We start from the raw sequence: 12,349 nt of genomic DNA on the forward strand, positions 1-12,349 counted from the left end.
TGAAAAATCTTTTGCTGATAATTTACTCACCCCCATGTCATCCAAGATGTCCATGTCTTTCTCTCTTCAGTCGAAAAGAAATTAAGGTTTTTGATGAAAACATTCCAGGATTTTTCTCCATATAATGGACTTCAATGGGGTCCAAACGGTTCAAGCTCCAAATGAGAGTTTCAGTGCAAACTGCAAACTGTTCAAAGGGCTTTAAACGATTCCAGACGATGAATAAGGGTCTTATCAAGCGAAACGATCGCTCATTTAATAAATAAATAACAAAATTTACGTTTTTTAAGCTCAAATGCTCGCCTTGTGATGCGTGTTCGTGAATCTCCTGTTCGAACTTGTTCATTAAAATGAATGAATCTTTTCCCGAGTCAATTCGTTCGTTTTGTTCGTTGAATGAACCAAATGACTCGTAAAAAGATTCGTTCATTTTGATGAACGAGTACAAACAGGAGAGTCACGAACGCTCATCACAAGGCGAGCATTTGAGCTTATAAAACTTAAACTTTGTTATTTATTTATTAAATGAGCGATCGTTTCGCTTGATAAGACCCTTATTCATCGTCTGGAAACGTTTAAAGCCCTTTGAACAGTTTGAAGCTGCACTGAAAGTGTCTTTTAGACCTTGAACCGTTTGGACCCCATTGAAGTCCATTATATGGAGAAAAATGCTGGAATGTTTTCATCAAAAACCTTCATTTCTTTTCGACTGAAAAAAGATAGACATGGACATCTTGGATGACATGGGGGTGAGTAAATTATCAGCAAAAGTTTTTTCAAAAGTGAACTACTCCTTTAAAGGGTTTGATCAATCATTGACACTCAGTATGAGCAGCAGTAATGGTGATAATTGACCAAGTAAATGCCACTAATTAACAGTGTTTAGTCTTTTCCCAGGTCCATTTGAGTTTGTTTGTGAGGTTGATGTGAAGCTGTGGTTTGAGTTATGGTTCATAAAGCAATTCGGCCTAATTTGAGGAAATAATCCGCTGTTGATGATGTATAATTTGCATATTATAGTCTAATGCATTCTTATTGCTGCTTGTCTCAGCAGAAATGGCTGTCAGACGCGTTCACTTTTAGCTGGGAAACAGCTTCCGCAGAGTTTCATTCGCCGTTTTTACACCCACAGATGACGAGAGGAAAAGAACTGTCGAGGCTACACACGACAACAAATAAACACTAAAAAAGTACAATAAAATACACTATAAAACACTGTTACTTTCATTCATGAATATTGTACATTTTGCAGTTTTACTTCACTTTGTCCTTAGTTGATAAATAGTATAGAGTATGATTACATAACTGGTGTAATCAAACTCAAACAACCTTTGTTAACCTACCGGATCAGGTTCGCTCACTATTCGTAGTCTTCAGTCACATGACTTGCACCCATAGACCTGTCAGTGTTTCAACTGTTTCAAGCCACGGTTATTTTGATCACAGATTCTGCAAGTAGAAAAACTAAAATATGTGAACAAAATGCGAGTTTTTGACAGGGTCCCTACACAGTGTTCACTTCCTGTGAAGTGATGTATCGATGTTCCCTTATTCCCTATGTTGTTTGCAGTGCCCTTCGAGTGAACATGTTCGTTGCCTTCGGATTGGAATCTCATTAAAGGATTAGTTCACTTTATTAAAAAAAAAACACCCCCATGTCATCCAAGATGTCCATGTCTTTCTTTCTTCAGTCGAAAAGAAATGAAGGTTTTTGATGAAAACATTCCAGGATTTTTCTCCATATAATGAACTTCAATGGGGTCCAAACGGTTCAAGGTCCAAAAGACAGTTTCAGTGCAAACTGCAAACTGTTCAAAGGGCTTTAAACGATTCCAGACTATGAATAAGGGTCTTATCAAGTGAAACGATCGCTCATTTAAAGAAAAATAACAAAGTTTAAGTTTTATAAACACAAATGGTCGCCTTGCTCTGTTCTGTGATGCGCATTCGTGACTCTCCTGTTCGAACTCGTTCATCAAAATGGACGAATCTTTTTTCGTGTCATTTGGTACATTCAACGAACGAAATGAACGAGTTGACTCAGGAAAATATTCGTTCATTTTGATAAACGAGTTCGAACAGGAGAGTCACGAACGCGCATCACAGAACAGCGCAAGGTGAGCATTTGAGCTTATAAAACTTAAACTTTGTTATTTATTTATTAAATGAGCGATCATTTCGCTTGATAAGACCCTTATTCATCGTCTGGAATTGTTTAAAGCCCTTTGAAGCTGCACTGAAACTGTCATTAGGACCTTGAACCGTTTGGACCCCATTGAAGTCCATTATATGGAGAAAAATCCTGGAATGTTTTCATCAAAAACCTTAATTTCTTTTCGACTGAAGAAAGAAAGACATGGACATCTTGGATGACATGGGGGTGAGTAAATCATCAGCAAAAGTTTTTTTTTAAAGTGAACTACTCCTGTAAGAGTTTCTTGATGATGCAAGTACTATATACAGCCGAGCCGATGAGCCGGTTATAAAAGGTTATACCAAATTCAATATACACCTTATTGACGATGCATGTTATGAACCCAAGAAGCAATTTCTCATTAAGCGTTTCACCATAGAAAGTCATTATAAAGAAAAGGCTTAATGAGAAATTGCTTGCTGGGTTCATTTGCCTGCCTGTACATAATATGCATCGTCAATAAGGTGTATATTGAATTTGGTCTTTTAATATCCTAGTACAAAACCTGGTAAAAATAACTGTCGGGCAGCAGAGGAAAGCTTGTTCTGCCCTCCAGATGAGCGTTCCCGTTCCTGTAAGGGTGTTAGGAAGGAGCATCCCCGCATATCTCTGCCTGACACATGTGGCCCACGGCGCTGTCTTCATTTCCAATGCACGCTTCCCACACCCACTACAGCTCGGCACGCGGACGGGTCGCAGACGCAAACGCTCGCCCCGCGACTGGGTCACTTTAAGCACAAGAGCAGATCTCATTTTCCGGCTTCTTCGATACTTTTCATTTCTAGTTGGCACCAAAACGAGATTATTCCCATCCTAGAGGAGTGTATCCTGACAACGAATTAAATTAACATTTCAACAGGATTTGGGACGGCTTGCGTCTCGAGAGGGAGTGCGAACATGTTTGCGGGGAACGTCGGTGCCTCGGAATAGTTTGGAAATAAAGGGGACGCGATTACCAGACGTTTCCTTTCATTCTCAGAGCGAAGTGCTCGAGTAAACACGTGCTAATGAGCTATTATTCAGATCTCTTCATATCTGATAGTGCGTCCAAAATAATCAGCAGAGCATCTGCGTCGTGCGTTAGGTGCAAATGAAGCACGTTTAGTGTGTAATTGAGGTGAGGTGGATAAAACCTTATTAACCCAATAGAGGTATCCAAGTGTGTCGTCTCAGATGAGTCGGATTACTGAAGAGATCTGTTTTTTTTTTCATTAAAGCTAATCAGAGAAATTTGCTCAGACGCCGAGGACTCATCAGTGATTGTGGCTGCTCGAGTTGTTTGGTCGTTTATAACATTGTTTCTGTTATCTAAATGGATGTCGGGAATAAAGTCAACAAACGTGCGTGTCTTGATATAAAACGAGCTGGGAGCGTTTCATCACTCAGATGTTGTGCTTTTGTAGCTGAGGAATTTAATTGAGTTAATTGAGTAAAAACTGACATCAGTAGAATTGAGTCATATGATCTCAAACATGCATATGCTCATATATTGTTTGATTAATATTTGAATCAGTTGTAAACGTGTTTCATGGTCAAAGGAGAGTGACGATCTCATGCAGATGGAATTGAATTTCTTAAATCGGACGTCTCCGCCTCTGAAATCTGATTGGTTGAACCATATTTGTAGCCACTTTTTCAGCGGCCTTGGTTCCGGTGTTTTTCACATTAATTTTTCCATAGGATTTTTTTGAAAGTCTGAAAGTCAAACGCACCAGCTGCGAGGTGAATCCCAACCTTACAAACCTTGATTTGAGGCATGTTCGACTCATGGCCCACGAGTTCTGTAAGAGTTTTGAAAGAAATCGGCCACTAGTTGGCGCTAACGATCTTTACAGCTCGGTATTCACGTGGTGTTGCACCCACCACAATATGCATATCATTTGATAGATCTCTTCATGTTGAACAACTTTGCCTCTAGAACCGTTGCTGTCAATCAAATCGTTCATTAAATATTCACAAATATGTTAAAAACATACTTTTGCGAACTAGTCCCTGTTTTTTTTGCCCGATCGGAACCAGACGAGTCTAGGACAATTCTCTGGACTCTCTAGGTCAATAATTATCGAAAAAAGTTGAACTTTGCTATTTGTTTTGCTATAACAGGGTCATTTACAAAAGGGGCGTGACAAAATGTACCCAAATGTCTATGAATCCTAAAGGAAAACTTGGAACTTCACAAAAATATAGGATAAATTATACAGGATGTTTTATGTTTATTGCAAAATATGCATATATATGCAAATGATTGAATAGTTTGAGAGTAAAAAATTATGACCAATAAGTTGACGTTTGTTTTTGCATTGCTTTAACTCAAAAAATGAGTTTTATTTATTAACTTATTTCAATAAGTCATTTTAATGTCATTTAAGTTGAAATGACTTTAAAATATAAGGCAGCATTTTTTTTACAGTGTAACTGACCACATCATTGGCAGTGCTTCATATGTGTGATTTTTCTGCAGAATTATGGGTAATGTAACTTTTCGCCAAGTATTCCACTGTTAAAAAATTAGTTGAAAGAAAAAGCATGCATCATCGAATAAGAACCTAGCGTACATCAGGTCTTTTTTTAATGCTTTGCATGTTGTCATAAAAAATATATATATTAATTGATTAATACAAATTAATAGGAAATGAATGGGATTATAACGGGTTTATGGCCTGTTAATTCCATGATTGGCCAATCAGAATCAAGTATTCCATTGAATAAAGAAATAATGTTTGTTATGATTGTTAGTTTTACTAGATTCAATCATTTATTGCTCTTCAAAAAAGCAATAAGCCAAGTTCCGTTGCAGTGATTGATTGTACCATGTTTTGCGGTAAAATGTCTTATTGTTTGAATAAATGTGTTTCAGAGCGTGTTCCAGCAGCGAGACTGAGAGCGAAGCTGGAGACCTTCTGGACCAGCAGTTTGAAGAACTCAACAATAAACTCAACTCAGTGACCGACCCGACCGGCTTCCTTAGGATGGTTTCCAGAAACAACCTCTTCAACAGGTCAGACACACACCAATCCTCACTGTAAAAAACCTTTGAGGGCTTCTAAGAGCTTTCTGAGAGATGTTCTAGAGATGTTCTATTTCACTGTAGACTAAAAGGTCCAACAGCGGGATGCCGTTGTCTGAAGAACAACAGACGGACGGTGCGTTGTGGTGCATTTAAAGGTTTTACAAAATATAATTTTCCCATCTGGTGGTTGTTTAGCAATTTACTAGTGAAATACGTTATTGTTAGAAGTCAAATTAAATAAAATATAATAAATCTTATATATAAAAAATTAAATCATTTAAAGTTTTTTTTTTCTCCTTTTTGTGATTTAGGTTGTGTCCATTTGTCTTTGTCCGTCAACAAACAAAACAAAACAAAAATACAGGTTTCAGGAAATACATGTTTTTTGAGAGGATAAAATGTTTTTGTTGAGAAAGTTTGTCTATGTTAAGTAATTATCATTTCTTTTACATTTTATCTTTCAAATAGAGTTTAAAAACCAAGCAAATATCAGCTAAATATCGGCCAAAATAAATCGGCAGCATTAATCGGCCATCGGCCGACCTGGATTTCAAAAGATCGGTATCGGCATCGGCGTGAAAAAAACCATATCGGTCGTCCTCTAGTTCACACTACATGATTTTAAGCCAGATTTGTAAATCGTTGAGCTTGCCGACTGGTCAGGGTGTTATCGCGTGGAAATCGCGGGGGATTAACGGGCGATGTTAGTATGAACGGGTGCCAATCTGTTAGTATGAAAGAGCCAACAACGCATCAAAGATGCTCAGACACGTCGCCGAGCCCAGAAACATATCTAGTATGCTAGATATCCACAGCCAATCAGAGCAAGGCATGGGTTGAGGTCACCAGGTAAATCTTATTATTTTTTTTTTTTAAATAACAACTTTATTCAGCTATTCATTTCCTTCTCTGAGGGCCTCGAGTAAGTTCACGTATGTAACAGCGCAACTGTAACCGTAGTCACGCGGACTATTTTAACGATGTCTTTAATAACTTTCTGGGCTGGCAAGTTTCAATAACATAGAAGCCTGTGGAGCTGTGATCCAGCTCTCAGATTTCATCAAAAATACCTTAGTTTGTGTTCAGAAGATAAACGAAAGTCTTACGGGGTTGAACAACATGAGGAGAGTACTACATTTTGGGGTGAACTATCCCTTTAAATGTCCCTAAAAAATTGTATTTCTCAGTTCATGACCCCTTTAATGTCTCTAAAAATCAATTGATACTTTTAATATATTCTGGAATTGAATACATGAGGTATTCATTTGCTGTGATTCACTCTCAGAAAAAAAGGTACAAAAGCTGTCACTGAGGCTGTACCTTTTCAAAAGGTACACTTTTGTATCCAAAGGCTACATATTGGTACCTTATTGGTACATATTAGCACCTGAAATGTACAGTTTAGCTCATGAAATGGACATATTAGCACCTAAAATGTACTTTTTATCACCTAAAATGTACATATTAAAACCTAAAATTGACATATTACCCCCTAAAATGTACATATTACCACCTAAAATGGACATATTAGCTTGTGAAATGGACATATTAGCACCTAAAATGTACATATTACCACCTAAAATGTACATATTAACACCTAAAATGGACAAATTAGCTCATGAAATGGACATATTAGCACCTAAAATGTACTTTTTATCACCTAAAATGTACATATTAAAACTTAAAATTGACATATTACCCCCCAAAATGTACATATTACCACCTAAAATGGACATATTAGCTTGTAAAATGGACATATTAGCACCTAAAATGTACATATTACCACCTAAAATGTACATATTAGCACCTAAAATGTACATATTAGCATGTAAATGTACATATTAACACTTAAAATGTACAGATTAGCACCTAAAATGTACATATCATCACATAAAATGTACATATCAGCACCTCAAATGTACATATCAGTCTAAAATGGACAAAAGTGTACCTTTTGAAAAGGTTCAGCCCCAGTGACAGCTTTTGTACCTTTTTTTCTGAGATTGTTGAGCTTTTACTTGTCTTTAATAATGCTTGACCTTAGTTCGGCTAGTTGTTTTTGCTAAAGTTGCTTGAGTTAGTGTTGATTTCATGATGTTCATGGTATTCAGGTTCAATGAAAAGTTGTGTAATTAGACTGATATCTACGTTTTTTTATTTTACCTTAATGGAAAAATTTAAACAATACCCAATACCCAAAGACTTATAATCTAGTTTTTTATATAAAAAAATATTCCTGTTCTAGATCTGGCCTATGTTTATATTTAACCAAAATACCCATTAGATGTTAATCTACAAGAAGAGAAACCACTGAAAAAAGCCCAATCAAACACCAAATCATTAAGCAATTAGTAAACATTTTTGCTCATAATGGATCTAAACTGTGCTGGAGGAGAAGAGCGACTCTGACGGGTGATAATTAAGGATGATCGTTCGGCATTCAGTCGAGTCCTGATTCATTACGAGAGAACGAAAGCTGGTTATTAGCAGTGAGAGAGGAAGACGACAGCGACGACAGGAACAGCGAGGGCAGGAGGAGACGGGGTCAGAACGGTCATCATTAGAGCTTCACTTCTCTCTCTTTATATTCATTAAAACAAAGAGCACCATTCACTCCTCATCTGCCCTAATGAGCCTGTGTTAAACCAGCAAATGTCTGCCTCGCTCTCAAACCTTCTTTGTTCTAAAGCAAGGAGAATTCTTGAGGAGTTTCCTGAACTTTTCTGGACCAGTCAACTCCAAAATCACAAATAAACATCATTAAACTGGATGAAATGGCTGTTTCAAGCCTTGATTTGCATGAGGAACAGCAGCCCGGTCTCATCCCAAGGCGACGCACATGTGTCAATATGAGACACGGATATATATGGGCCAGAAGGCGCCCCCTAGTGGTGTAACCCTAACCCTACCCCAGAACTAAACCTACCCATAACCGAAACGTTGTATTGACGCTAAAGGGTGCCATGTGCGTTGGATTTTGACGAAATTTTAAAAGCGTCACCTATATGATGCCGTGGAATGAGAACGCGTTGGGAACAGACCCAAATGTTAAACTTTTATTCACTGAACATAATTTAAATACTTAAAAATCATTCATTAATGATTCTCTTTTGATCTAATGGTTCTTTTGAATCTGATCCAGGTCAGAAAATCAACGGGAGTGGATTATATTGTATATAGATCAAATATAGATGATCAGTGATTTAACCAGTTTGATTTTAGTCTTATTTCTTTTATTAGAGATGGAATATAGTGTGTTTATTGTATTTAATATTAGCTTTTATTTGTTTCATTTCATTTTGATTTTTGGTTTAAGTTTTATTCTATTTTGGTAACCCAAATGTTATTTCTCAGTTCATGACCCCTTTAATGTCTCTAAAAATCAATTGATACTTTTAATATATTCTGGAATTGAATACATGAGGTATTTATTTGCTGTGATTCACTCTCAGAAAAAAAGGCACAAAAGCTGTCACTGGGGCTGTACCTTTTCAAAAGGTACACTTTTGTATCCAAAGGCTACATATTGGTACCTTATTGGTACATATTAGCACCTGAAATGTACAGTTTAGCTCATGAAATGGACATATTAGCACCTAAAATGTACTTTTTATCACCTAAAATGGACATATTAAAACCTAAAATTGACATATTACCCCCTAAAATGTACATATTACCACCTAAAATGGACATATTAGCTTGTGAAATGTACATATTAGCACCTAAAATGTACATATTACCACCTAAAATGTAAATATTAACACCTAAAATGGACATATTAGCTCATGAAATGTACATATTACCACCTAAAATGGACATATTAGCTTGTGAAATGGACATATTAGCACCTAAAATGTACATATTAGCACCTAAAATGTACTTTTTATCACCTAAAATGTACATATTAAAACCTAAAATTAACATATTACCCCCTAAAATGTACATATTACCACCTAAAATGGACATATTAGCTTGTGAAATGGACATATTAGCACCTAAAATGTACATATTAGCACCTAAAATGTACTTTTTATCACCTAAAATGTACATATTAAAACCTAAAATTAACATATTACCCCCTAAAATGTACATATTACCACCTAAAATGGACATATTAGCTTGTGAAATGGACATATTAGCACCTAAAATGTACATATTACCACCTAAAATGTAAATATTAACACCTAATGGACATATTAGCTCATGAAATGGACATATTAGCACCTAAAATGTACATATTAGCATCTAAAGGGACGCTAAAGGGTGCCATGTGCGTTGGATTTTGACTAAATTTTAAAAGCGTCACCTATATGATGCCGTGGAATGAGAACGCGTTGGGAACAGACCCAAATGTTAAACTTTTATTCACTGAACATAATTTAAATACTTAAAAATCATTCATTAATGATTCTCTTTTGATCTAATGGTTCTTTTGAATCTGATCCAGGTCAGAAAATCAACGGGAGTGGATTATATTGTATATAGATCAAATATAGATGATCAGTGATTTAACCAGTTTGATTTTAGTCTTATTTCTTTTATTAGAGATGGAATATAGTGTGTTTATTGTATTTAATATTAGCTTTTATTTGTTTCATTTCATTTTGATTTTTGGTTTAAGTTTTATTCTATTTTGGTAACCCAAATGTTATTTCTCAGTTCATGACCCCTTTAATGTCTCTAAAAATCAATTGATACTTTTAATATATTCTGGAATTGAATACATGAGGTATTTATTTGCTGTGATTCACTCTCAGAAAAAAAGGCACAAAAGCTGTCACTGGGGCTGTACCTTTTCAAAAGGTACACTTTTGTATCCAAAGGCTACATATTGGTACCTTATTGGTACATATTAGCACCTGAAATGTACAGTTTAGCTCATGAAATGGACATATTAGCACCTAAAATGTACTTTTTATCACCTAAAATGGACATATTAAAACCTAAAATTGACATATTACCCCCTAAAATGTACATATTACCACCTAAAATGGACATATTAGCTTGTGAAATGGACATATTAGCACCTAAAATGTAAATATTAACACCTAAAATTGACATATTAGCTCATGAAATGTACATATTACCACCTAAAATGGACATATTAGCTTGTGAAATGGACATATTGGCACCTAAAATGTACATATTAGCACCTAAAATGTACTTTTTATCACCTAAAATGTATATATTAAAACCTAAAATTAACATATTACCCCCTAAAATGTACATATTACCACCTAAAATGGACATATTAGCTTGTGAAATGGACATATTAGCACCTAAAATGTACATATTAGCACCTAAAATGTACTTTTTATCACCTAAAATGTACATATTAAAACCTAAAATTAACATATTACCCCCTAAAATGTACATATTACCACCTAAAATGGACATATTAGCTTGTGAAATGGACATATTAGCACCTAAAATGTAAATATTAACACCTAATGGACATATTAGCTCATGAAATGGACATATTAGCACCTAAAATGTACATATTAGCATCTAAAGGGACGCTAAAGGGTGCCATGTGCGTTGGATTTTGACTAAATTTTAAAAGCGTCACCTATATGATGCCGTGGAATGAGAACGCGTTGGGAACAGACCCAAATGTTAAACTTTTATTCACTGAACATAATTTAAATGCTTAAAAATCATTCATTAATAATTCGTTCTTTTGAATCTGATCCAGGTCAGAAAATCAACGGGAGTGGATTATATTGTATATAGATCAAATATAGATGATCAGTGATTTAACCAGTTTAATTTTAGTCTTATTTCTTTTATTAGAGATGGAATATAGTGTGTTTATTGTATTTAATATTAGCTTTTTATTTGTTTAATTTCATTTTGATTTTTGGTTTAAGTTTTATTCTATTTTGGTTTAAGTGTTTATTTTATTCAAGCTTTTTTAAAAAAAAAACAGTTTTTATTGGTTTTAGTTATTTTAGGACTTCAAATTAAACATAAAACTTGACATAAACCTAATGAAATAAAATGAAAGTACTAAACTTACCAAAACTATTAAAAACGTTTTTCTTTGAATGAAATAAAGATTAAATAACATAAAATACATTTTCAGTGAAAAACCTAAACTGAAAAAAAAAACCTAGAAAAATAAAATATATATTATTTCAGCTTTATTTCAGTTAAAAAAAAGTAGTTTTTAATAGCTTTATTTTCAGTTACAATAACAACACTTTTCCTGTCCTGAGACAGGATTAGTAAATAAGCAGAATTGAATGTTTTGCAGTGTATTATTATATAATAATAACGCACCGTCTCTCGCCGGCCTGTGTTTGATGGCGCTGATGCTCATGAAACATGGACGAGCCTCACTGGGGAAACGGGTGTGTTTGATCACCCAATTAACCTGTGAATGGATCCAGAGTTTGGGAGAACGAGCCACCGGTGTGTGTGTGTGTGTGTGTGTGTGTTTGCCGGAAGGTTTATCTCTTTGAAGGTGTGTAATGATAGACCTGCGTGACAGAAAGTGGGAAGGGAGTTGCCATAGTGATGGTGATGAGACCTGGAGTGTGTGCATCGTTACACTACACCGCTGCTTTAATAACGAGCTGTGTGATGTCATGCGTAAGGTCTTTATCTGAAGAGTGACGTGTGACTAAAGAGTCTAAAGTGTGTGTGTTACAGGGACTTCACCTGCGCATTCATAAAGCATCTCAGATATATATATATATATATATATATATATGGCATCTATAGCTACAGTAGATGATAAAAGACGATAATGATCAATAAATTATTACATTTAATAAAAAATAAGAATCACAATTCCTCTGCCAATAATATATTATTATTATGCAATATAACACTATTAATTTTTCTTAATTATTGTAATAATAATACTAATTGTTTCTCATTAGTATACAGTATAACACTGTTTGTTGTTGTTATTGCAATTATTATTATAAATATTATTTGTTGTCATTATTGTCAATATAACACTATTAATTATTCTTAATTATTGTAATAATAATGATTGTTTCTCATTAGTATACAATTTAACATTATTAAGTATTCTTAGTTATTATCATTACTGTTTTATTATTATACTTAGTTACAGTATAACACTATTATTGTTTATACTATTATGCATATAACACTCTTAATTATTCTTAATT

General features: G+C 34.8%; 1 protein-coding gene across 4 annotated transcripts in view; it reads left to right on the top strand.

The window, feature by feature from the left end:
- The window catches only part of ttc28 (tetratricopeptide repeat domain 28), a 352,746-nt gene that overhangs the window by 324,547 nt on the left and 15,850 nt on the right, over nt 1-12,349 (top strand). For all 4 annotated transcript variants that reach the window (XM_039676346.2, XM_039676347.2, XM_039676348.2 and 1 more), the window contains one exon: nt 5,052-5,192. In XM_039676346.2, the coding sequence (XP_039532280.2) occupies nt 5,052-5,192 (141 nt within the window). The remainder of the gene's footprint in view (nt 1-5,051; nt 5,193-12,349) is intronic.

Source organism: Pimephales promelas, chromosome 23 (assembly GCF_988280905.1).
Source record: "Pimephales promelas chromosome 23, fPimPro1.hap1.1, whole genome shotgun sequence".
Classification (NCBI taxonomy): domain Eukaryota; kingdom Metazoa; phylum Chordata; class Actinopteri; order Cypriniformes; family Leuciscidae; genus Pimephales; species Pimephales promelas.